Genomic DNA, 25534 nt, shown 5'->3' on the forward strand with positions numbered 1-25534 from the left:
TGAAATCCTCTCTACCTGGAGAAAAATATGAAGCATCATCATCTTCTCTGTAGCCTTAAAGCCAGTCAATCCATAGTCTTATGAAGAAAGCTGTCTCTGCATTAGGGTTAAGCTTTGTGCCGGTAGGAAATGACTACCTGTCTGTGTTGAACAGCATGTTTGTTCCTCTGAGTTGCAGTTTAGTTCATTAAGTTTAACAATGATACCACAGGGCTTCTGCAATATTGTAAATGTCTGTATTTGTCTCCTCACCTCATCCAGGAAGCTAACAAACAACGTCCAGGACATTAAAGCTCACCTCCAGACTCCCGGTGGGGGTGCGACCTGCGCCCTGCCCCCCCAGGACTCTCTGCAGGACTGGTTCAGAAGGGGCCAGGTGCTGGCAGCTCAGTGTGCCGCCCTTCTGCAGCAGCTGTCCTGGCTGCTGCAGTGTTGTCCTGAGGACCCCCAGGACAAGGAGCAGACGAGTGGCAGCAGCAGGCACCACACCTTGGTGTGCCCTTCCCCTCTGGCCATTCAGCAGCAACCCGCTGGTTGCCTGTTGAAAAGAGGAGACCCCGAATGGTGTCACCTCCACCAGCGAATCGTTGCGATACTAAAGGATGCCCAGAGTCTGAAGGAGAAGCTGGGCTCTCTGGCACAACGGGGCTCAGACGGACTTCTCTGCACATGGTACATCATCACACAGTTTTTTTTAAGTCCTTCTACACTGTGACAAAAGTTCAAGACGGATATCTTTTGATATCCCCCCACAGGAGCAGTTTTACCACATGCTGTAGTGCCATGGAGCAGCTGGCTGGTGTGGCAGCCCACGTGTCCAGCATAGAGCGGCTGTTCTCCCCGGTCATCAGTGTGGGCAGAGCAAACAGCGAGCCGGCCGTAACACAGAGCCTGCAGTATGTCCGAGGGCAGGTGGAGACGTGCCTTACAGAGTTTGCCTCCTGGAAGAGCCAGCTGCCCCCCCTGGGCCAGCAGCCCACAGGTCCTCAGTCAGGACGCGCACATCGGCTTTCTGATTAACCGTCAGTCTAACAAGCTAACCGCCTGGAGATGCTCCGTGTTCTGTCTGCAGGTCAACAGTCGGCCTTCTGCACCGACTTCTCCGCTCAGCTCGAGGCGAACATTGGTGCGGTGCTGTGTGCAGTCCAGAAAATCGTGAAGAGAAGGGAGAGAGAGCAGCAAGGAGAGAAAGGCGGAGATTCAAAGAAAGGTGATGATGCAGTGGTTTGTGTCTGCGGTGCTTTCTGGCGGCCACGGTGTTCTCTTAAGATAGATAAGGTAGGGGCTTTATTGATCTCACATTGGAGAAATTTACTTGTCACACATCGGCTTAATAAACAAAAAGAAGGTGCCAAAAGGAGGAGAGGTGTATAAGGTATAAGGTATATACGGTGTGTCTACATATGTACAGTGTATCAAAAAAAATAAAGCATAAAATAAAAAGTACAGTGGAAATAAAGGAGATATTTTGGGTGACTTAGGTACACTCAGGTGACTTATATACAAATGGAATGACGTTTTACATTAAGTGGTACCAGGTAGTGAGATATCTATACAGCTGAAGTCGCTTATTAAACAGGATTATTTAACAGTATTATTGCACAGGTTATTGCACAGTGTATTAAATAGTAATTGCATCTTAGTTATTGCACATCAGTTATTACAGTTATAGTTAGAGTTATAGTGCAGCAACTCTTTTGTGTACACTTATGCAGGGCTTGGGTTATCCTGTCACTCTGTTGGCGGAGTTTGCTGAGCTCAACAGATTGCTTAGGGGCCTTAGCACTCATCATTATAGATGTTGTAATGTTTCAATACTTTAAAGGAGCAATAAGTCAGCAATTTACTGTAAAATCAACCTAAATCATTCTCATTCGTCGCCTGGTCGCTTTTCTCCATCAATAATGTCTTAGTTAGGTTTTTCTCCTTTCAATGTTAGAGGTACGGTGTGGAACGACTTCGGTGCAGAGTGTAGCCTGTGTTTACTTCCTGTTAGTGAGCCAATCAGTTCCCAGGGTTCCCTAATCAGTGCGGCGTTTGGTATTTTATGATGTTACGCCAGTTTGGGGCGTGACAGACTGCATTTCTCATGATGCAAGGTGGTCAAAATGGCCACCAAACCCCATCATTCAACACGGCCCAAAATGGCCACCGACCGAGATAAGGTTGCTATAAGTATAAAACCCAGCCGCACCGGCGCTCTTTCTTCTTCTTGGCGCTCCGCCAGTACGGGAAGGCACGCAGCTGTTTCACTCCGTGGGTTTCCACCTCACATGCTCGATTTTCTCGCTGGTACGAGATTTACCGATGCAACCTCATCCCTGTGTGAACAGGAGGTCGACTCTTAAAAAAAAAAAAAAGGACTTTTGAATTCCTTCTGATCAAAGACTTGGAGCCGCCTTATCTCCCAGTGATCGTTAAAGGGACCACGCTTTCGTTTTGGCCGAACAAAGCGTCTCAACAGCCCAAAGAGAGACTTTGGGGAACCCCCCTCCCTGTTTTCCCGCTATCCGACACCTGTGTCCGTCGAAGCGCATCCAAGACGCCACAGATTTGGAGCTGTGACGCCCCTGAGACACCACAAGTAACGGGGCTTTCCCCTTTTCTTTTATTTCTCTTTTCACCTGTAAGGTAATTTAGGTGTGCCTGGGCAGAAGTAGGAGTAGTTTAATTGTTTACTCCAAAACGGAGTTGTTTTTAACTGTTGAATATTTTCTGTTGTATGTGCATGCATTTTGAAGGTGATTTTGGCTGTGCTGATTTTGTGGTTCATAAGTGACTCCGCCGCAGGTCGTTTCTTCAACTCTTTCCCATCTTTCCTTCCTCTCTTTGCTCTCTCTTATCATCGGATTCAATCTCTTTGTTAGAACTCAGTTTGCGGTTTGTTTAAACTCCTCTGCCAAGCACTCCCTCTCTGGCCGAGCCACCGCCCCACTTTAGTGTAAGCGCTGACTGCATCATTAGGACCTCCCCTCACGCATCACGCAAGGTTGTAGGTCATACGTCATCATGGTCGCCATCTTGGGAGGGTGTCGCGTAGCTAAACTATAGGTAGCTGTTGTGAAAACATTGAGGCGTCCGTCTGGATTCTCAAAGCGGCTTTCTGCCTTTCAATGCTGCGACGTCAAATGCCAACATCTTGAATGTGATGTTTAAACAACTGTGAGTTGAACTAAGATTTGCTACCTCTCATTTTAGTCCATTTTTGACTTTTATTTCCACATATATTTTGCATGTTTAGTTTAGTAGCGAAAAGAGTTTCCAAGGTTGTGGAATCAGAATAACTACTGTAACAGGGAATTGCTTTGGTTCAATAAAGCCAACTTGTGGAAGGGTAATTGTTTGTGTTCATTCCAATGCGGTACCGCGCACGTGACGTCACCGTCTCAAGAGCAACGCCCCTTTTGCCGCTTAGGTAGGGCATACAGGAGAGAAAGCACGGATAACCCAGCTATTACACGCGCAACAGAAACAGCGATATGACCGACTTTACAGCCGTTAAACTTTCCCAAGACGCTGTCCCAGGCGCACGGATTACTGGTCGCACTGTCGAAGAACACACCAACCTTCAGCTCAAACGATGGCTTGAGGTTCAAGGGCTTAAAAAGACTGGAAAACTGGCCGAGTTGATGAACGGTAAGCTTTGTTTTTTTTTTCCTGCGCGGCGATCATGGCAGTCAGCCGTTTTTTTTTGTTGTTGTTTGCAATCACCGTCCAGGAATGGGTATATGTTTAATGTTTGTCTCATTTGAAATGTTTTTGAGTAAGCCTGGTAGCAGGCTATCATGTTAGCGCCTGCTACCATGATAGCCTATATGCTGTCATGGTAGCAGGCGCTACTTTATTAACATGTCGGCCACCAAAATACTCTTACCTTGACTTGATGTCGCTGGAATTGGGTCAGGATGTTCTTCGGTTGGGCCCTTTCCTCCGACAAAATGCTTGCTACATATGTACGTGAATTTGGTAACTTTTTCCGGGTTGAACTGTTGTGTAGGCCGACCGCCCCGGTGTACCAGCGCACATTTCTCCTTGGCAGTCTTGAAGAAAACATCCTTCATATGCGGCCGATCAGCGTAACTCGAGTCGCTGTTGCACGTTCCATAGCAACAATGTTTAAAAACCATGGTCTTAGATTTGGAAAAAGCAGTCGTTTACCGAGTAAAACCTAGGCTAACGCACGTCTCTTTCACAGCGAAACAACGGCGGCTTTCCGGAGTTTGCCCCACTGCGTACCACGTGATGTGACGTCATCGTGACGTTGTGTTTCTAAAAATAGCTCGCGCGCGGTACCCCATTCAGAGTTGCATGGTTATTCAGAATTCAGAGTTACCTCCTCTTTGAGTTAACATCCGATATTAACATAGAGACATTTTCATTGGATTGGTGATAAAAAGGGTAACAGTTTCAACTCTTACTGCATTTATAAGTTGAGTTACCACTGTTGCTGGATAAATCGAATCGGTCAGAACCTGATCAGATCATTTTGTTCCAGCACAACTGAGTTCATAACAGCTAATTAATAAATGCATTAGTAGTATAAATCATTACAAGCTTATAGCTCTAGCATCACTACTATTTGAATCATATTTGTTATAGCTACTATTTGAGTTTTGAATGACTTATTATTAAAATTATAATACCAAATTATCATATTCAATCAGCTTCTGGCATAACAATGAGAAAAGGTGCGGTTTATGAAAGATGGAACACTGGATGAAAGTGGTCCATGGAAGAAATTCCACACAAATGCAACTCTTTTTCTTCCCAGATGAAGCTGAGGAGGGCGACGAGGAGCCTGTGGAGGATCTGCTGAAGCCTGGTCACCTGACCCGGCTCCTGGACCAGGAGCTAGAAGCTGAGGTGGAGGCTCTGTCTGTGGCTAACGTGAATGCTGGCGTGAGCCGGCTGCTGAGCTGTCTGAGGAGCCACAGAGACTCCTGTCAGCCGCTACAGCTTCAGGTACCGCTGTGTCTGTGCCCAACCATTCGACTGTGTTAAAACGTCATCATCAGTCATTTTTAACACTGCAACCGTATTTTAACACGCTTTTTCATTCTCATCTTCTGCTATTCTAGTATAAAGTACAGTTAGTTAATGGTGTGTTTGCAGAACTTGGGATTTCTCAGCTACTGTTTGTGCGTTAACGCCCTGCTGGCTGTCCCGCTCGTTGTGCTTCCTGTCTTCCAGGATGTGAGCAGTGCCTGCAGGATGCTGGTCCGCTTTCAACCTCTGCTGGGAATTTACTCTGACCTGGTGCGGTACTACCTGTCTGTGTCAGTCGGAGTCCACAGAAGCACAGGCAAACTGCTCTGTGTCCTGTCCAGCATCTTCACCGAGCTCGCCCAGAAGGTACCGACTCAACACCAGGACCTGATGAGAGGCCAGACAGCCGGTAAAACGGGAACACTAACAGTTTGCTGTTGCGTCCTCCTCAGGGTTTCTGCCTGCCTCAGGAGCTGATGGCTGATGGCGATGGAGAGGGTGCCACAGAGTTTCATGACTACGAGGGCGGTGGGATTGGAGAGGGAGATGGCGCCAAAGATGTCAGCGAGAAAATTGAGAATGAAGATCAGGTGATGAGGGAGCGGATATTTGTCCTCTATACGTCTTCGCTCAATTTTTAGTGATCCAGGATGGCAGCCATGAATGAAAAATCCTCCCATCAGTTTTCTGTGGCCACTCTGTCTGTGTGAAGCCGCCCCTGCGGTCAGTAGGCAGGCGTGAGTCTCAGGCTGAGCACAGACCCTGTCCAAACATCCATCCTGACATTTTCAGCCTTGTAACATGGCCTGAGTGATGCGTTCTCAGTAACTGCCGTCACACGCAGACAAACACACAGCAGCGTTAACGCGTTCCCGTGTGGTTCTGAAACATCTCACAGGTCACTTTAGACACACCGTTATTGAGACAGCCACATGCGTTGGTGGACTTCTATAGGCTCCAAACTCTGCATAGTTTAACAGACAGGACATGGGAACTCAGAGCTTGTCTCGTGACGAGTACAAGGAGGAGCTAGGACAACTTTCGAACCAGAGATGCAGTGAGAGAGAGTTCTTGGAGATGCAGGGTTACTGTTGAACCGGAGGTGCAGAGGTAGCAGGAAAACCAGCAACAAAGCAGGGAGCAAACTAGTCTGACAGACATGGAGTGAGTGGAGACTGATGAGAACAGGACTAGACAGGTGTGGTTTTGATAGGGACTGAAGACGAGCCGCGCGACGAGAAGCAAACTGAAGGAAGCTTATATAGAGAGGCTGGCAGGTGAGGCGAGTATTGACTGATTGGTGCCTGACAGGTGTGACTGATTGCTGAGGGTGAGCTGTGTGAGAGGAGGAGGAACTGAAAAATAACAGGGAAAAAAGCCAGACCAAAACTTAATCATGACAGACTTTAGCTCCACATCAGCACAAAGATTTTAAACATCCGACACGGCAGAGCAGGAGCATATCTGACAGACTTCCTGCAGACGCCAGCTGCATCCCACGCTTGTGTTAGCGTTAGTGATGTGGATAAATGACTGGATGGTCCATGAACAGACAGATTATACCACAGTTGGGGTCATCAGCTGCCAACTCTGCCATACTGCGTCCTCATAACCTCTGACCAAGGAAATCCCAAGTTGTGATAGAATCCATTTATTTTCATTGATAAGGATTCCCCATAAGGAGCTCATTTAACCTTTGAACTGAAATATTGCGCTCTTTAAAGTATTCCAGATTCCAGCTTCTTACTTGCTTAAATTTTTGGCAACTGTTTTTGGAGATTTTTCTCCCGTTTTTATTTTTTTCTCCTGAAGTCGGAGCCATCCAGGTAACTCTGCTGCTTTAGGAGAGTCGCGTGATGTCGGTTGGCGGTCCCCCAGTTTGCTCTAGCATGCGTCGCAGTCAGGCTGCTAAACTGTGTGATCGGTTGCCTCTCCCTGTAGGTGGAGGACACCTTCCAGGAGGGTACAGAAAAAGAAGAGGAGCAGGATAAAGAAAACATTAAGTCTGAAGACAACGCCATTGAAATGTCCGAAGACTTTGAAGGACGAGTACAGGATGGGGATGAGAATGAAGCTGGTGAGTAGAACTTGGGGACAGATGTGTGACGTATGAAGTGCAGATTGTGAAGCACACATGACCTGAATATGTTTGTAGGAGGAGAGGAGGAGTCCGACGAAGAGAATAAAGAGGAGCTTGACAAAAAGATGGGAGACCTGGGAGAAGGTCAGATAGACACTTTGGATGAGAGAATGTGGGGAGATGATGATGATGATGAACAAGGAAGTGACAAGGAAGAGGAGTCTGGAGAGGGCATGGACCAGGTACCATCTCTGTGTGGAACTGTGCTTTGCAGTCCTTCTGTAATGGTTACTGAGGAAATCTATTAGACGTTAGCTTTGACACTAAGCACATGCTGTTTTTTGTGGATTTGTCAGGGGGACTCAGAACTGGTTGCCAAAGAGGACAACTTGGATGCAGCAGAGTCCAACAGAGAGAAGAAGAGCCAGGACAAGGACGAGCAGACCCGTGAAGAGGATATGGAGAAGATCCATGAACAAGGAGATGAGGTGACTTTAAATTACCTGCAGCTGTTCACTAATTATTTTCCCTTTTTCTTCTCTGACTTATTTAAATCAGAGCCGTTCAATCAGCTGACAAGAGATGTAATAAGATAAAACAAATCTGAGTCAAGCAGTTTTTCTGCGTCAGACTAGGAGAGCAGAAAAAAAAACTTTAAAATCTCTGTTAGGTCTCCAGAGTACTCATCCTTTGTTCTAGGAGAATATCTGAACTCATATCCGTGTTCTTCCTGGTTCTCAGAGAGAGTTTGATGAGAACGAGGTGGACCCCTACCACGGTCAGCAGGATAAGACCCCAGAACCTGAGGCCATGGAGCTACCCGAGGACCTGAACCTGGACCGGGATGAAGAGGCTGGAGAAGAGGAGTGTCAGGGTGACGGTGAGGGATGCTACTGAACGCCTAGCAACAATGACATAAACACACAGACGTGCTTTCACTTCATCCCATAGGTTCAGAGATTTAGGACTCATTTTTAACCTTTTCCTGCTACTTCCTGACTGCATTGGGCTTTGACTAAATTCTAAAGACATTAACTGAGATCTGTTTATCACTTGATCTTAACCTAAGTTATTAAAACCAAAACAAAACTGTTACTAGAGCATTATCAGCAACGCTAGAGGCTAATTTTATTACTAACGCTCTATAGAAATCAGAATCAACAGACTGTAAGAACAGAAAAACATTTTCTTTAAAATCTGAAGATTTGTCTAGAATCATGAGAAGACCTGATTATGTTTTACATAAAACCTCCGAGATGATATTCAGCTTTACCAAACTTGAAGCTGGAAGCTTTGGTTCAGTACCTTTTCAGTCAGACCTTCCTTTGTTCTGTTTCATGTATTCTAATCATTTTGTTTAAGACTCAGCATATGAATACTTTTACACCGTCCTCTTGTTCAAAAGCCCTGAGTACACAAACTGGATTTAACTTTTCCCGAAAGTGTCTTTGATTTTTTTTTTTTTTTTTTTTTTTTTTTACTTTTCAGATGAGAACCCATTAGACATCTCTGACAAAGCCATGGAGCAGGAGGTGAACGAAGAAGAAGAAGAGCCGAGAGATGGTGAGGAAGACGGGCCAGGAGAGACTGAGATGGAGGAGAACCTGAGAGATGATGAAAATAATCAGGAAACAAAAGCTGACGAAGAGGATAAGGAAGGAGAAGAGAAAACAGAAGGGGAGGAAGAGGTGGCCAACGAAGATGAAGAAAAGGAGGAGAAGGACAATATAGAAGGGCAGGAAGGAAAAGAGGATTTGACTATACCAAATGACAGCGGAGATAAACCAAAGGTCTAAGTCTGAATGAATCTGCGTTTGTGGTAGAAGCAACACAGGAACTGCTAACACCGGCCGTTTTGTTCTCTGTCAGCAGGAGGAGGGACCTGAGGACGAACAAAATGAGCAGCCCAGCTCTGCTGAGAGGAAGGAGCACAGTGCAGATGGCCAGACCGGAGAGGAAAACATTCAGAGTGACACAGCGGTGGAACTGGCAGGTGCTGCTTCAGAGAAGGATCAGGCTAAAGAGGTAACCATCCATCCCAGCCTCAGTAACCCTGCTGCGTCAGTCGGACATGGTAGAGCATTTAATGGCCCTGCTTGCATGACACTTGTTTGTTTCTGCTCTCAGACTCCAACCATGCAAACATACCAGTATTCAGCACACAAGTTTATGTTTTAAACCCATCACACATCCAGGTCGCCTCTTCCACAGCTGATTGAGATTTCTGGCTTCCTGAGCATCCTAATCCTCAACAGGAGGCAGATGCATTTCCTGTTGATGGCAATTTTATACTCAAGCATCGATACCTGTTAACTTGGTGTTAGAAGCTAACCAGGTGAGTGCAGGAGCAGACGGTCCTCAGTGATTCTACAGGGTTCAAGAGACAAAGTAGCCCTGTGCGGCTAAAGTATGAGTCCCTCTATAAAGGCTGGAAGTTCTCTAGTTTGCTGCTCTGAAGCAAGCAGGTTAATATTAATAAAATGCCAAGAATAGAGACCTCAGAAACAAGAAGCAAGTGTTACTGACATCAATCTGGAATGAGTTATTAAGCTGGTTCCAAACAGTGAGAAAGTTGAGTCAAAAAGCAATAAACTGCTACCTTTCTGTCCTAGCACTGGATGTCCTTGCAATTTAATCTCAATGTAAAGGTCAGATCTTGCAGTGCTCAGAGAAATAACAAAACAAAAACAAAGTATACATGTCAAACTCCACAAGTTTTAGACTTAAATGCTACAGGTCATGAGAGGACAATTAGGAAAAAGTCATGGCTTGTTTGGAAGGGTTAAAGGGTTACGCCTCTTCCCTCAAAAAAAAAAGAATATGACAGCACAACAAAGTTGTGCTGTCATATTCTTGTTTGTCGGTTAGAATCTGATAGAACCACAGGGCCTCAGGAGTAATGTCCTTTGGACAGAGGAGAACGTAGAAATGGTAGAACATAATGGAAGGTGCCATGTTTGGAGAAAAGCATGCACAACTACCATAGACCAATTGTCAAGCATGCTAGTGGAGGGCTGATGATTTAGGCTTGTTCTGCAATCCCAGGGACCTCGGCGTTAACGAGATGACAAAAAACTCCTGTAAAACAATGTGTTCAAAGGTAAAGTTTTCTGTTAGACTACTGAAACTTGACTTGGAACCATGACCTCATACACAGCAGCAACAGGATGGCCAAGAAGCAAAGAAATCAATGGTGATTGGCCCATTTAAAGTCTAGACTGCATCCTGATTGACCTGCTGTGATTGGATGTTCATAGAATACTGAACAAACGGATGCCTTTAAGTCTCAATAAACTGAAGCAATGTTGGAAAAACAGCGCCCCAAAGCTCCTGTACAACATTTTAATGGGGTGATGTAAAAATATTGTACAATTGTATAAATGTATTAGATAAGTTAAAGTATCTAAATAATCATCAGCAAAAATGTTAATCTTCTGTGCAATTTGCATGGCTGTCCAAGCAAACAATCCCTGAGAAGCTAAAAGTGCAACATTAACATGTGATACACAGTGTAAATAATTCTTAATTGGATCAAGAACCTGTGGAACCAGTAGTGTGTAAACGTGTAACAGACTATGAACTTGGCTGGTGGTTAACTGAGCAGGGGGCGATAGCCCTCAGAGCTTTGGGAAAGAAGCTGTGTTTAAGCCTATTAGTTTTTTGATTTAATATTTCTGAATCAGTTACTCGAGCAGAGTGAGACAGAGTGCATTGCCTGGGTCGGTGGGATCTATGGCAACGTGCCTGGCCATTTTCTGGACTCTTGAAGGATGAACGGTGTCTAGATGCAGACGGCATCCCACAATCCCCTGTGCTGTCCTCGCCACCTGTACTAAATCCTTCCTCTCGGGTACCATGCAGCCCCCATACCACACCTTTATGTTGAGACACAAAACACTTCATATTGTGGCTCTATAAAAGTGGTCCAGTCCTTTCCAGTTTACTAAGGAATAAGAGCTGTTGTTGAGCCTTCTTCACCAGGTGGGAGTTGTTTACCGACCAGGAGACATCAGAGTAGATGTGAATGCCCAGAAACCTAAAGCTGTCCACATGCTCCACCACCGCCCCCTGTTTGTAGAGAGGAGCGTGTTCAGTCCTCCTGGACCTCCTGTAATCTGTTATTACTTCCTTGGTCTTACTGGTGTTCAGGATCAAGATGTCCCTGAAGCACCACTGTGTGAGATTGCTGACCTCATCCCTGTAGTGGGACTCATCATTGCTGGAGACCCACTACAGTGGTGTCGTCCACAAACTTCACCTCTGTGTTTGTGGGGTAGACAGCAGAACAGTCCTGGGTGAAAAGGGTAAAGAGAGCAGGGCTAAGGACACAATCCTGTGGTGTTCCTGTGTTGAGGATCAGTGGAGCAGATATGTGTTTCCCTATCCTCACCACCTGGGGTCTGTTGGTGAGGAAGTCACTGATCCAGGAGCAGAGAGGTGGGAATAATCACAGAGGTGTGCAGAGCCTGCATGTCTGGGAGCACGGTGTTGAATGCTGAGCTAAAGTCCACAAAGAGCATCCTAACTTAGGTGTTGGGCTGCTTCAGATGAGTCAGAGCTGAGTGCAGTGCTAACAAGACAGCCTCCTCTGTGGAGTGATTCTCCCTGCAGGCAAACTGCAGGCTGTCCAATCCAGCACTGATGGCATCGTTGATGTACTTTAGGAGGATCCTCTCAAAGCACTTCATGATGACAGGGGTCAGAGTGATAGGACGATAATCAATGAGGCAGGTGATGATTGGATTTCTTGGGGACAGGCACGATAACGGAGGATTTCAGACAGGCAGGAACCGTGGAGAGCTGTAGGGAGAGGTTGAAGATGTCCAGAAAGACCCCTGCTAGCTGGTCTGCACATGGTTTTAGTGTCTGACCTGACACCATGTCTGGACCAGCAGCCTTCCCGATGTTGACCTTCTTTAAGGAGGAGGTCATGTGGTGCAGCTGCAGAACGAGGGGCTGATGCTGCACTTCTAACCGAGGAAGATGTTCCGACTTTCTGCTGCTTGGAGAGTTGAAGCGTGGGAAGAAGCTGTTTAAAGCCGGGCGTACACTGTACGAGTTTTTCAGTCGTGGTACTTGTATACATCTCAAACTGTGCGAGGGAACCGCGGGGTTTAAAAAGTTCACCGCTCACGATCTGTGCAGCGCGACGCTCGGACGAGACCAGACTGCTCACACTGTACGTCGTGTCCCCTCTGGGACCGCTCGCTGTGGGGACAGAGGCAGGCGAGCGACGGTAGGTGACAGGGACCCAGAGCAGGGGTTCGAGCCCAGCTCTGGCGAGGCCCGCAGGAGGCACCGGGCGTCGGGGGAACGGAGGGGAGAGAGGAGGGACGAGAGGCATCGGCGGCCGCGCAGCACGGCAGGTCGCCCCCCCCCCCCCCCCCCCGCGAGCGGAGGAGTGCCGAAACAGGCGGCCAGCGCGGACCGCGCAGGAGTGCTGAAACAGGCGGCGGACCGCGGAGGAGTGCCGAAACAGGCAGCCACCGCATTGCCGCCCTCCCCAATGCCCCCGCGAGCGGGCCGGGCGGAGGTCGCTTCAGGGACGCCCGCTCCCCTCCCTCCGCTGGCGGGGACGGAGAGGAGGGGAGGGCGCCCCCTCGTAGCTCTGCTTGAACAGCAGGATGTGCTCACAAAAACCTCACGACAGCCGACTGAATTTCAAACATGTTTGATTTTCACCGATCGTCCGATTCCTGATCGGGAGGTAGTCGTGAGAAGCCATTCCCCCCTCCTCCCCCCCTCTACGATCAAGCTGAAATTCGGCCGATTCAAAAAATGCTCGCACGACTGAAGAATCGGCCCGAAAAGGGGAAAAACTCGTACAGTGTACGCCCGGCTTAAGGTGTCAGGGAGAGCTGGGTCATTGCTGGGCTGTGCTTATAATCCGTGATGATGCTGATGTCTCTCCACGTGTTACATGGGTTATTGCTGCTTGATGTGCAGCTTTTAACTGTGCTTTGCCTTGTAGATGCCCTTTTCCAGCTCACTTCTAGCCCTGCTGTAGGCCAGTCTGTCTCCTGGTCTGAATGCTGCATCCCTCGCTGTGCTGTCTTTTCATGGGTTTTGAATGGGAACCATTCAGATGGTCTTCATGGGTAGACAGCATCAGTGCAAACGTGAACATAGGAGCACAGATGATGTGTATTCCTCCAGATCAGCAGCCTCCTAAACACCCCCCAGTCTGTGTGTTCAAAGCAGTCCTGTAAAGAACCAGACCCGTTTTCAGAACCATGCAGGTTCTGAAAACAGGCTTAGTTCTGCAGATCACGGGGTTTATAGGCAGAGATCAGGTCCACAAATAAAGTAAGTGACTACCAATCACTGCTGCTAAATGTGCTGCGACATGGTTAAACTTGGGTTTACCACTTACCTGCCATTTAATCATCATTGTTTCTTAACGCCACAGCAGGTTCTGATGGTGTTGGACTGATCAGTACTGTTTGAGGGGTTGACAGGTTGATACATGCTGTCTGCTGCTTGTATTATTGGCTCATTATTCTCTCCCTTCTCTAGGAGCATGGCAGTGGAGCAGCTGATGCCAGCCAATCAGAAGGCCACCAGTCAAAGCTGACAGCGAGGATGGCCTCGCAGGCACAGACTCGGAGCAAGACTCAGGTACAGCTGTCTCTGACTGCAAATCATCACTAGTGCTTCTCGGCTTCTCACTTATGCATCCTCTTCTGTTTTCTACGTAGTTTTCTTTGAATGATCTCGTCACGCTGTTTTTTTTTTTTTCACTGCCTGTTTCAGAGCTTTAAGAGGAAACCTGGCCAAGCGGATAACGAGCGGTCAACGGGGGACTACAACGAGCGCATCAACAAGCGCCTGCGGACGGTGGAAAGCAGCCAGGAGTGCAGTGAGAGCAGGCAGACTGAAGGCCAGCCGGTGTCTGAGCTCTATGAACATATCAAAGATGGAGATACGGCCTACGACGCTCAGACTTATGGTCAGTGATCAGCCGGCCACACACATCTATGTCTGCTGAATGTTAGTAGGCTCTGACGCTGACAAACCACAGGGATGATTGCTTTCAGATGTTGCCAGTGCAGAACAACAAAAAGCAGCCGGACCTCCAAAGAATCAGAACGAGGATGAAAATGATGATGTTGCCATGGAAACAGAGGACCAGGTGGAACAGCTCCTGTCTGTCACAGTAGAAGAGCTGAAGCCCGACCAGCTGGACTCTTCCAAGTCTTACCAGAAAGGTGCTGGTTTTTCTCCTGGCTTCTCCAGAACCCTGAGCTGGGCTTGTTCTGGCTCTAGCCATCGCCTGTTTTACTGTAGCGGATGCAAACGGCACCAATCATAAATCAGCCTTTTCCTCCATATGACCGGCTTCAACTTCCCTGTTGCTGTGCAGGTGTAGAAAGCGGAGACATTGAGGCGCAGATGCAGGACGAGCAAGATGAGAGGCTTAAGGACCAACAACAGCCCAGAGAGGAAGAGCGAGCTCCCAGAAGCTCTCAGTCAACCATTCATACCGTTCCTGCTTTCCTGCTCAACACTCTGCAGGTAGATGATTAACAGCTGTTTTCTCAAGTCCCCTTTCTGGGATAACTGCCTCAGTGAACAGTTATCCTGCTAGTAAAAGAGTGTCACTTCTTTACCAAAACAGAGTGGCATCATTGAACCTGCGAAGGCTCTGACTACAAATCTGTTTGTGTAGAAACCAGAGCGAGACCCAGAGGAACTGAGGAAGGAGATGGAGCTCCAGCTGGAGGCCTGGAGAAAGCTGGCTTCAGGCATTCAGGAGGAGGTGAGGCGGCGCTGAAGGCTTTTCAATACTTTCTACATTTAGCTTTAAAGCATTTCTCTCTAAATCACACAGCTGACATTCAATTCAATTTTATTTGTATAGCACCAATTCATGAAACATGTCATCTCGAGGCACTTTACAAAGTCAAAATTAATCATATTATACAGATTGGTCAAAAATTTCCTATATTAGGGAACCAGTTGATTGCTTCAAAGTAAGCGTAGAGCCACAGGGAGAGTCGTCTGCATTGTCCATGGCTTTGCAGCAATCCCTCATACTGAGCAAGCATGAAGCGACAGTGGAAAGAAAAACCACCCATTAGCGGGAAGGAAAAACCTCCAGCAAAACCGGGCTCAGTATGAACGGTCATCTGCCTCGACCGACTAGGGGTTACAGAAGACAGAGCAGAGACACAACAAGACAGACAAAACTGGGAGTTGGTTCCACAGGAGAGGAGCCTGATAGCAAAAGGATCTGCCTCCCATTCTACTTTTAGAGACTCTAGGAACCACCAGCAGACCTGCAGTCTGAGAACGAAGCGCTCTGTTAGGAACATACAGTAATATATATTATTTTTGCTACAATTTTGTAATCTCTTTGATTCTAAGATGCATTAATTATTTTTTGTTGATTTTTTTTTTTTTTTTTTTTTTTTTTTTCACTCCGCATTGCGGTTTGTTTTATATCATTTTTAAATGCTGTTATTGGCACCTCTGCTCTCACTTGTCTGTATATAGTTTTGCTTCTATGTAGATACGTGCTGTTGTCATCAGGTACTCTTAAAAAGTGTCAGATGGTTACTAATGAGTATTGTGTCAACATTCATGTTGACACAGAATGTGATAACCTTAGTGTAGCCTTTAAAACTATCCTAGATTCAATTGGTTTTGCTCAAAATGTGCATAAACCGACACACTCTTGGCTCCATACTTTAGACCTTGTGCTGACATATGGCATTGATTGTGAAGAATTAACAGTATTTCCTCACAACCCTGTCCTATCTAATCATTTTTTAATAACATTTCAGTTTAGTCTGAGTTCTCCATCCCCAAAAGAGGGTTCCATTATTGTAGATCTTTATCGGACAATGCTGCATCAAATTTTAAAGAGTCTGTCCCCCTTTTAATATCGTCAGTATTGCAGAAATACCCTGCAGATAGCAGCAATGTTGTTTCTTCCCATTCACAAATAGATGTCTTTGTTAACGGTATGACTTCGTCATTGCGTTCTGCATTAGACAATGTAGCTCCCTTGAAAAAGAAGGTGATTTTTTTTTTTACATTTTTACATTTCAACTGCCTACTGTTCACTGCTGCACTTTATCCGGAAGTCAATTGAAACATATCCTGTAAGCGACTGCGATTTATCACTGCACTTTATCCTGTACTGTAATTCACTGCAAGGTATCCTGTAGAGTCACTGCAATCTTTCTGTGAAAACGAAAATTTTGTTCTGTATGCACGAAATTTCGTTCTGTATGCACTCTGTGTATACAAAATGACAATAAAGAAAGTCTAAGTCTAAGTCTAAGGAAGCTGGCTCCCTGGTTTAATTCAGAGCTGCGTTCCTTGAAGCACAATGTTAGGAAATTGGAGAGAAAATGGTAATCTACAGACCAAGAGGAATCCTACCTAATCTGGAGGGACAGTCTATTGTTGTATAACAAGACCCTTCGCAGAGTTAGAGCAGCATATTTTTCATCATTAATTGAGGAGAACAAAAATAATCCTAGATTTCTCTTCAGTACAGTTGCCAAACTTACACAGAGTCATAGCTCCGTTGATCCATCCATTCCCTTAGCAGTAATGATTTTATGGGATTCTTCATAAATAAAATTGATTCCATTAAAAATAAAATAATTGGCATCCTCCCAAACATGATTACCTCGTCCTCAGTAAGTGAGGCAGCGTTGGAGGAATCTTTAGAACCTGCGCGGTGCCTGAACTGTTTAGAAGCAGTAGAGCTTTCTGAGCTATCTAGAATATTAGCTTCATCTAAACCTTCTACCTGTATGTTAGACCCAATCCCAACCAAATTGTTTAAGGATGTATTCCCTTTGATCAGTGGTCCTATTTTAGACATGATTAATCTATCCTTAGTAAATGGATATGTACCACAGGCTTTTAAAGTAGCGGTTATTAAACCTTTACTTAAGAAACCTTCTCTTGATCAAGATGAGTTAGTAAATTACAGACCTATATCTAATCTTCTTTTCTTATCTAAAATTCTTGAGAAAGTAGTTGCTAATCAACTTTGTGAATATTTACAAAGTAATGACCTACTTGAGGAGTTTTAGTCAGGCTTCAGAGCTCATCATAGTACTGAAACAGCTCTGGTGAAGGTCACCAATGATATTCTCATGGCCTCAGATAATGGACTTGTGTCTATACTTGTCCTCCTAGATCTCAGTGCTGCATTTGACACAGTTAATCACAATATTCTCCTACAAAGACTTGAGCATACTGTAGGGATTAAGGGAAAAGCATTAGGCTGGTTTAAATATTATCTGTTGGACAGATTCCAGTTTGTTCATGTGCAAATCTTCTTCAAACTCTAGGGTCACTTGTGTGGAGTACCACAGGGTTCAGTCCTTGGACCAATTCTCTTTACTATATATATGCTTCCGATTGGCAAAATGATCAGACAGCATGTTAATGGGTGGTTTTTCTTTCCACTGTCGCTTCATGCTTGCTCAGTATGAGGGATTGCTGCAAAGCCATGGACAATGCAGACGACTCTCCCTGTGGCTCTATGCTTCTCCAGGAGTGAATGCTGCTTGTCGGGACTTTGAAGCAATCAACTGGTTCCCTTATATAGGACATTTTTGACCAATCTGTATAACAGATTGATTTGACTTTGTAAAGTGCCTCAAGATAACATGTTTCATGAATTGGCACTATATAAATAAAATTTTATTGAATTGAAAGCTTGCTCCCACGTCCACTGTCCAGAGGAGCTTGTCCAGGAGACGTTCCTGCTCTACTGTCCCATCAGATGTGCCTGCAAGGTGCCGGCTGCAGCTCAGACATGACCCAGCTGCTCTGCTTGTCTTCCAGGAGGCCGCTGCAGCTTCTATGTGGCTCCAGTACCAGGCTCTGACCTCGGCTCTCTCCCAGCAGCTTTGCGAGCAGCTCCGCCTCATCCTGGAGCCCACACAGGCCGCCAAGCTCAAGTCTGTATATTCGCTCTTTGCATTTGGCTTTGTGCTTTTTTTTTTTTCTCTCCTCCTGCTGTGCTGGGATGACTGTGCTGGTGACCGGTGTGTGGCTCCTTCTCTCTGCTCCTCAGAGGGGATTACCGCACAGGGAAGCGTCTGAACATGAGAAAGGTGATCCCTTACATCGCCAGCCAGTTCCGAAAGGACAAGATCTGGCTGAGAAGGACCAAAGCCAGCAAGAGAGAGTACCAGATCTGTCTGGCAGTGGATGACTCCTCCAGCATGGTGGACAACCACTCCAAGCAGGTAGGAACAGCCCTGCTCCATGGCCTGATCTGCTCAGAGCTGTAGTTGCTACATGTTCTACAGTTATGTACAAGAAACTGTAGAACAACAGAGGTTTGTTCTTTAGAAAGGAGCAGAGTGCTTTCTGACTCCTCCCAAGCGCACCAGGCTGTCTTTAGTTCCTGAGCCCATAATAGTCCAAATGCATGACTTCATCTCCTGAATGGAAACACTTCCCTGAGTTCCAGCATGTGCTTCAAGCAGCTTCTCCTGTGTTCCAGCTGGCCTTTGAGTCGCTGTCGGTGATCATCAACGCTCTGACGCTGCTGGAGGTTGGACAGGTGTCGGTGTGCAGGTGATACGACAGCGTTTTGTTTCCTTTTAGCTGTAGCATGTAGCCCCACTCACAGAGGTGATGTGATATTAGGCCAGTCAGGATGTCTAGCGCTGATGAAACAAATGTTCTGGTTTAGACGTAAAACTGAAGACGAGGATAAAAAGCTCTTGTCTTCTGCTCGTGTGTCTAGCTTTGGAGAGCAGATGCAGCTCCTGCATCCCTTCCAGCAGCAGTTTAACGACGAGTCGGGGGCTCGCATCCTCCGCCTCTGTCAGTTCCAGCAGAAGAAGACCAGAATCGCCCAGGTGGGAGTTTACTCTAAAACCAGAACGTCCCAGCCTCATTCGCTGCTCTGGCCGTGCTGAGACTCTGAGCTCTGCCCAGCGAGGGAAGTGAACCCGGATGTTTTTATACTACTGGGAAAATCGTGCTGACAGCGGAACACCAGACCAAGCCTCTGTCGGTCTGACTCTCTGTCTCCCTGTTCTCTTCTGCAGTTTTTGGAGACGTCCACAAAAATGTTTCTCTCAGCACGCCAGCAGATTCCAGGCTCCATTAACTCAGGTAAAACAAGCTTTTTAAATTATGACCTCCTCACGCACACACACTGCGCTGGTCCCTGAACCCTGCTTCAGTCACTCCAGAGCAGCAACCTGCTGCACAGGTTCTGACTTTATAGAGGGGCCAAATTACTTAAGCATGGATTCAATGTTTGACAGCGTTTCTCCATTTTAATCAGTTTCTTCGTATCTTTTTAGCTTCTTTAGACTCAGTGCCTTAATGACCCTTTGAAAAAGTCCAGAGAGCAGAGAAGAGCATAATGGTTTACATGGACAGAAGTCCAATTATCTTACATACTACTATCATATATGCAAGTGTACAGGCGCACCATAGGATAATAATGTATAGTGGTACCATCCATCCATCCATTTGTCTTCCGCTTATCTGAGATCTGGTTGCTAGGGCAACAGGTCCAGAAGAGAAACCCAGACCACCCTCTCCCCAGCGACATCCTCCAGCTCATTCTGGGGGATCCCAAGGCGTTCCCAGGCCAGGCTGGATATTTAGTCCCTCTAGCGAGGTCTGGGTCCAGAAAACCTCTGAAAGAAGGTGTCCAGGGGACATCCTGATCAGATGTCCAAACCACCTCAATCGGCTCCCTTCAATGCGGAGAAGCTGCGGCTCGACCTCGAGCTCCTCATCCTGTCTCTATGTCATAGGCGAGGGTCGGAACGTGAATGGACCAGTAAATACAGAGCTTTACTTTTAGCCTCAGCTCTCTGTTTACCACGACGGACCGGAGCAACATGCAGCCCTGATCCGTCCATGCATTAATGAGACACAGTGCTAACCATCACACCTCTGTACAGCCCTGTCGCCTTTCAACAAGAAGGTACTCCATCCAAATCCTGACCAGGCGTCTCCACGTGTAGTTTCCATGTTGTCCCTAACAATAGTAGATAATAGTATTGTAAAGATACATAAGAGTGCAGGATCCCACAGGAGTTCACCACAGCCCAAACTCTGCCCCTGGGCTCCCCCACACCCTGAAATATCATGACCACCCAGGATATAAGATAGCCCAGAATAACGGTTATGATAATATTCAACAATAACGTTGATGATTATGACAAGGCTGAGGCCAGCTCTTTAGAACAGGTGAGTTCATTTAAAGTAGATTTAAAATAGAAAGCTCCTGTCTAACCGCTCAGCTCTTTGAGACATCTAGCTCACGATTCCAAGCCTGATATAAAGACCAGAGAATGCTGAAGCCCTGTGGTCCATCTTGTTTTAACTTCTTCACCAGAACTAAAACTTCCCTCACGATGTGCACTGTGACTATGTGACTGTTGATGCTCCCCCTCAGAGACGGCCCAGCTGCTGCTCATCGTGTCTGATGGCAGGGGACTGTTCCTGGAGGGCAAGGAGCGAGTGGTGGCAGCTGTGCAGGCGGCACGCTCTGCAAACATATTTGTGATCTTTGTGGTGCTAGACAACCCCAACACCCGGGTAAGACGACGACGACTGGGCCTTTTCCTTTTGTCTGCACAATCTCCACATGCAGAGAGTAATGAACGCTGTTGTGGTGCAGGACTCCATCCTGGACATCAAGGTGCCCATTTTCAAAGGACCAGGAGAGATGCCAGAGATCCGCTCCTACATGGAGGAGTTCCCCTTCCCCTTCTACGTCATTCTGCGAGACGTCAACACCTTACCAGAGACCCTAAGCGACGCACTCCGCCAGTGGTTCGAGCTCATTACAACCGCTGACCAGTAGGCGGGCGAGAAGCTTTGACACTGGGAGGAAAGAACAAGCAGCGGCCAGCTGCTGAAATCTGCTGCTGCAACAGGACAGACTTAGAAAGCATAGTCTGCATGTGCCTTGAAAACATAATTTCTCCTTGCCAGATAGCAGTGTTTTGTCTAATTGGAGGATTGGCTTTATTTTGGAATCTGACAGGAAACATTTGCAGCAAAGACTAAACTTTTGTGAAGGCTGCTCTTGTTCTTCGTGTTCTCTGTAGTGCAGAGCTGCCGTCAGTGTCTACCACCTTCCCTGGACCACAGGGTGTACCAGACGTTCAGAGGAACTGATAATGTGCCTTGGAGACCACAGCAGCCTGAGAGCAGCAGCAGTATTTTTACCCCTTACTTTTCAGTGCATGTGCAAGACAGGCATCATGATGACAAATGTGAGGAATTTCTAATGTGAACAGAAATATTTGCCAGTTCTGCTGTATTTACCTACTACTGGGGAGTATATAAAGAGTTGGCCACTTACATCACTCTAACCTGGCAGAGGTGTTGATAGGTCCTTATTTTACTATCATTTTTAATCAATGGTAATAAAGTTTTATGGCTGAAACTTGAATTTCTTTTTAAAATAACTGTTTTGTACTTTTGTCCTCGAAACAAACCATTTCAGTGCAAAGCAAAAGCTGAACCTCCACTTCTACCTGCAGAGTGCATTTTAGAAGAAATCTTTCAGAGCCAGAATGGCTCCCATAGAAATGATTAGGAGTCATCGTCAAACCAGGGGGCCTCTAACAGCAAAAAAACAGATTTACCCGCTCAGTTGCTGTTTTTGGTGCCATCGTTTATTAGTAGGTGGAGAAGAGGAACAGAACGCCGACCACTGCAAGCATGTTGCTGATTCTATGGAATTTAGTCATTGATTTCTAATAGTGAGAAATTCAATTGGTCAGGTTTAGCGGAGATCAGGTTTGATTTATATAAATGATATAAATCAGCCTGTCTCAATTCTGTCAAATTACTGAAGATAAGATGAATCAATACTAATGGAAGGTGTGCTTGAATTGGCATTCTATTGTTGAGCTGAATTCTAGGTCCTCCAGGTCCTGGACCAGCAGGCATCAGACCATCAAACCACCATGTTGGGCCGTCGATGTCTCCTTTTTTTCTGAAATGCTGTTGGTAGTATGATGGACACCTGGACTAAAACTAACTGGATGGTAGACTTTCAGGGGTAAGCTGCAGTGAGTTGAAATGCACTTTAAGCTCACTTTGTTTCATATAGGATGCTACATCTTATTTGAGTTTCCAGAGATTTCAGAATTTTAGTTCGAGAGTAATTAGTAGTACCTTGAATATGTGTTGTATATAAACTGGTTCAACGTGTAGATTACTTGGGTCACTGGTTTTGAAAACCCAGTTTTAGGTCCGTTTATCTCCACAAGTCCTCCATCCCTCTGTCCAACATGTTGCCAGGGGAAGAGAACCTCGAGAGAAGAGACTTTAACCGTCACTGGGCCGACTAGAGGTAAGTTACACAACGGGGAACCTATTTGGTTTAAGTTGGTCCACAATAACACGCTCAGTATTTGACCTTAACGTCATGTCCGAGCTCCAATCCAGTAGGTGGCGCTAATGCATTTTACAGTCTGCGTCAGCAGCGACAACCCCAGAGGAAGGAAACTTATGAGCAGAACCATAGACATAGGCCGAGAAATAGACATGACGTCGATGACAGACATAATATAAAGTCGAGCAGAACCAATGCGGCTTTAATGGTCCCGGCTGGACTGAGTCAGGACGGGGATGATCTCCAGGGTTCCGCCCGCAGCGCTCTCTCTGAAGCAGGTAAAGCCGGGCAGATGAGCGCTGAGACCAGGAGCTGGGTGGCTGGAGACTAACGGCGGCTCGTCTGTCAGTTCCTACAGAGGCAGAGAGTTTTGGCTCTTTACCGAAACATGTTGAGGACCATCCGCCAGGTTCCGGACGAGGCAGACCGGAAGTATCTGAGAGACTGGGCCAGGGACGAGTTCAAGAGGAACAAGGACGCCACCAATCAGGTTCTGCTTAATGTTGGCCTCTGCGTTTCACAACCACCGATCTCTATTATACACTGGGTTATACACTGTAAACCCACCAGCCGCCATATTGGTACGCCCTATTTTCCCCCAGTAACTAGGGAATATGTGCGCTACAGCATCAAATAACGAGGATTTTGTCATGTTCAGGGGGGGCTTAAGACTTTTAAAATGTCAAATGCCATATACTTTTATGTTATGTACTAAAACTATCAAGTACTGAGAAAGTCATGTGCTGTAATATTTTCTGTGAGAGTAGGTAGTAGCAAGATGACGGCCAGTGACTTCAGTTTTTCGGGCAAATCAGCAATCAGTCAGAAATCAGTGTTCACAACAGGCTCATTAGGCCCCGCCCCTCCATGGATCCATCCTCCATGGATCCATCCTCCCTTACATGTCATCTATATATATATTTATATATATGACAGCTATAATCTTGACCTATAGTTTTATATAATCACACAGCATTTTTTTTGGCTTATATATAATACTTGAAAATCTATATATGCACACTTATGTCTAGATACAATAGTCTGTACTGTATGCAAGCTAAAGACCTTGAAAAAGAATGGTCTTGCACAGCTTTTTCCTAGTGTTGCCACTCTGCAGCTTTAGTGTGTCCAGTTTTGCAATATGGTGCAGCCTTAGTTTATAGAAGGCAGATACTAGTGTAATCAGCCCGAATACATTTCCATGCAGCACAGGAATGAGGCATCTTCTCTGATCCACGTTCATTACAACAGAACCTAACTTTTTTCTGCCACATACAATATGGCGGTGACGTTGACATGCGAACCTGGGCCCAACGACACGTCTACGTATATGATGTCTATGGTCAGTCCCTCCTTTCTAGGCACCAGTAGACCACCGGATGGAGGGACAGCGGAGAGCGACCTCCACCAGAACCAGGACCTGTTCTGCCTCACTGGCTGTGCTTTTAAACATGGAACAACTGGGCCCTGCTGTGTGAAAGAAAATCAAATGTATTTATTTATTACAGTGATTTAAAACTTGAAACTAATTGTTTGTTTCCGTAAACTCTTGATTAATAAAGGCTTACAAGTAATTATAAGCCCAAACATTCTATTGGTCAGAAAATGAAATTCCATCCGAGCATTAAAAAGAGACTTTAATACAGAAATGTTATGGCTTACACAGTCAGGAATTCACAGCGGTGTTGTACACAGTAAATTTGTCCAGCAGGAGGATAAGCCATGAAAGGTCTGCACTAAAGACCCTGGCTGTATTTAAGCATGTTGATGTAAAGTTGTGTGGAAGTTAAAAGTGGTAAAGGTGCACAAGCAACAGTCAACTATCAAGTACTGAGAAAAGTCATGTGCTGTAATTGCTCACAGGTCCGATTGCTCCTGTTTCCAACAGGAGCAATCGGACCTGTGCTGAGGATTAACGTTAGACGATAAAAGCCAAATTCTTATACTAAGTGATCACAGAGGGGCAGCACTGAGTAAAGGTGTAAACAGTGGAGTACACAGCCTGTGATGGCAGTGGGAGGATTTATGGGAGCTTTGTGTGGCCACATGTGCTGCTGCTCATTTCACCCTTTTGCCTTTTCATACTTTTGCAGCTTTATTCCTGGGTGCACCTAACCTGTCCAAGTGTGATCCCAACGGCCAGTACAAATGATGTGCCAAGTCCAAACCTGGTCTGTGGGACCAGATCTGAATGTGTTCTCCCTTTATTTGATCATGTCCATCATGTCCACCTGTTATGATAGAACAAATAATCAGCGGATGTGTTGTAACTCTATCTGGTGTTGTGTCTGCACTGATCTCAGTTCTGTCCTTGGCTCAGGATGCCATCCGCATGATGATCACCCAGGCCAGCAACCACCTGGAAGAGCTGCAGAAGTCCCTGGCACTGGCTAGGAGTTGACATCTGCATTCTTCATGTTGCTGCAGAGAACTGTTCAGGACCTTTCTTCAAAGAAGAAAGCCTGGATTTCAGTTTGGAGCACCAATTAAAGCTGTGACACTGACAGCTTCATACTGCACCTGTTTTGGCTCCTGTGTGTCCATGAATGAGTCCAACGGAGCGTCTGCCATCATGCATTCAATGTAAATTAAAGAGGAAATGAAGACAGTACAACACACAGCTGTGATGCTAGTTTTTATAATAAGGTTTTATGGAATCATGAACCGCACCCATAATTCATTTAAAAAGGTAAGTTCAGAGCAGGACGAAACACTGGCGCTGTTCTGCATGCAACACATTAAATTCGTTAACAGAATTACTGAGTTTCCAACAGGAGCAATCGGACCTGTGCTGAGGATTAACGTTAGACGATAAAAGCCAAATTCTTATACTAAGTGATCACAGAGGGGCAGCACTGAGTAAAGGTGTAAACAGTGGAGTACACAGCCTGTGATGGCAGTGGGAGGATTTATGGGAGCTTTGTGTGGCCACATGTGCTGCTGCTCATTTCACCCTTTTGCCTTTTCATACTTTTGCAGTTCTGGTTTCACACCAGAACATGTTTCATAACTACTGTTCATATGTACTCCAGAAAGATATTTCAGATCCATCTTGATTGCCAGCAAATCTAAAGAGGTCAAAGGAAATGTGTCTATTTGTAGCTACT

General features: G+C 46.0%; 2 protein-coding genes across 4 annotated transcripts in view; both read left to right on the forward strand.

Moving 5' to 3' along the window:
- mdn1 (midasin AAA ATPase 1) overlaps positions 1-21476 on the forward strand; it is a 98482-nt gene extending 77006 nt beyond the window's left edge. Inside the window, exons 79-102 of one of the 2 annotated variants that reach the window (XM_012853983.3) lie at positions 262-672; positions 756-982; positions 1073-1210; positions 4772-4962; positions 5191-5352; positions 5439-5576; positions 6928-7063; positions 7142-7308; positions 7423-7554; positions 7808-7946; positions 8555-8856; positions 8936-9091; positions 13583-13684; positions 13820-14015; positions 14104-14274; positions 14430-14581; positions 14736-14825; positions 17882-17997; positions 18114-18288; positions 18549-18622; positions 18795-18909; positions 19102-19168; positions 20472-20614; positions 20697-21476. In XM_012853983.3, the coding sequence (XP_012709437.2) occupies positions 262-672; positions 756-982; positions 1073-1210; positions 4772-4962; positions 5191-5352; positions 5439-5576; positions 6928-7063; positions 7142-7308; positions 7423-7554; positions 7808-7946; positions 8555-8856; positions 8936-9091; positions 13583-13684; positions 13820-14015; positions 14104-14274; positions 14430-14581; positions 14736-14825; positions 17882-17997; positions 18114-18288; positions 18549-18622; positions 18795-18909; positions 19102-19168; positions 20472-20614; positions 20697-20882 (3886 nt within the window). In that variant the 3' untranslated portion in view covers positions 20883-21476. The remainder of the gene's footprint in view (positions 1-261; positions 673-755; positions 983-1072; positions 1211-4771; positions 4963-5190; positions 5353-5438; positions 5577-6927; positions 7064-7141; positions 7309-7422; positions 7555-7807; positions 7947-8554; positions 8857-8935; positions 9092-13582; positions 13685-13819; positions 14016-14103; positions 14275-14429; positions 14582-14735; positions 14826-17881; positions 17998-18113; positions 18289-18548; positions 18623-18794; positions 18910-19101; positions 19169-20471; positions 20615-20696) is intronic. The other variant, XM_021311403.2, reaches the window with a different exon arrangement.
- A 1035-nt stretch (positions 21477-22511) lies between these two features.
- On the forward strand, positions 22512-25043 carry lyrm2 (LYR motif containing 2). Of its 2 annotated transcripts, none has more exons than XM_021311399.2 (3): positions 22512-22705; positions 22777-23008; positions 24731-25043. In XM_021311399.2, the coding sequence occupies exons 1-3, from the start codon at positions 22664-22666 to the stop codon at positions 24826-24828; spliced, it is 372 nt and encodes a 123-aa protein (XP_021167074.2). In that variant the 5' UTR covers positions 22512-22663; the 3' UTR covers positions 24829-25043. The 2 variants fall into 2 exon arrangements, with proteins under 2 accessions (XP_021167074.2, XP_012709435.2); XM_012853981.3 differs by having other exon boundaries at positions 22514-22705; positions 22777-22917; positions 24748-25043.
- The last annotated feature ends 491 nt before the right edge of the window (positions 25044-25534 follow it).

This window comes from Fundulus heteroclitus, chromosome 15 (genome assembly GCF_011125445.2).
Source record: "Fundulus heteroclitus isolate FHET01 chromosome 15, MU-UCD_Fhet_4.1, whole genome shotgun sequence".
NCBI lineage: Eukaryota > Metazoa > Chordata > Actinopteri > Cyprinodontiformes > Fundulidae > Fundulus > Fundulus heteroclitus.

What these genes read in the sequence shown, in the direction of transcription:
- lyrm2 (XM_021311399.2), top strand. Translation starts at nt 22,664, where the DNA reads ATGATCTCCAGGGTTCCGCCCGCAGCGCTCTCTCTGAAGCAG. An exon ending in CAGCGCTCTCTCTGAAGCAG is followed by an intron (nt 22,706 to 22,776) that starts GTAAAGCCGGGC and finishes CTCGTCTGTCAG; the next exon opens with TTCCTACAGAGGCAGAGAGT. An exon ending in ACCCACCAGCCGCCATATTG is followed by an intron (nt 23,009 to 24,730) that starts GTACGCCCTATT and finishes CACTGATCTCAG; the next exon opens with TTCTGTCCTTGGCTCAGGAT.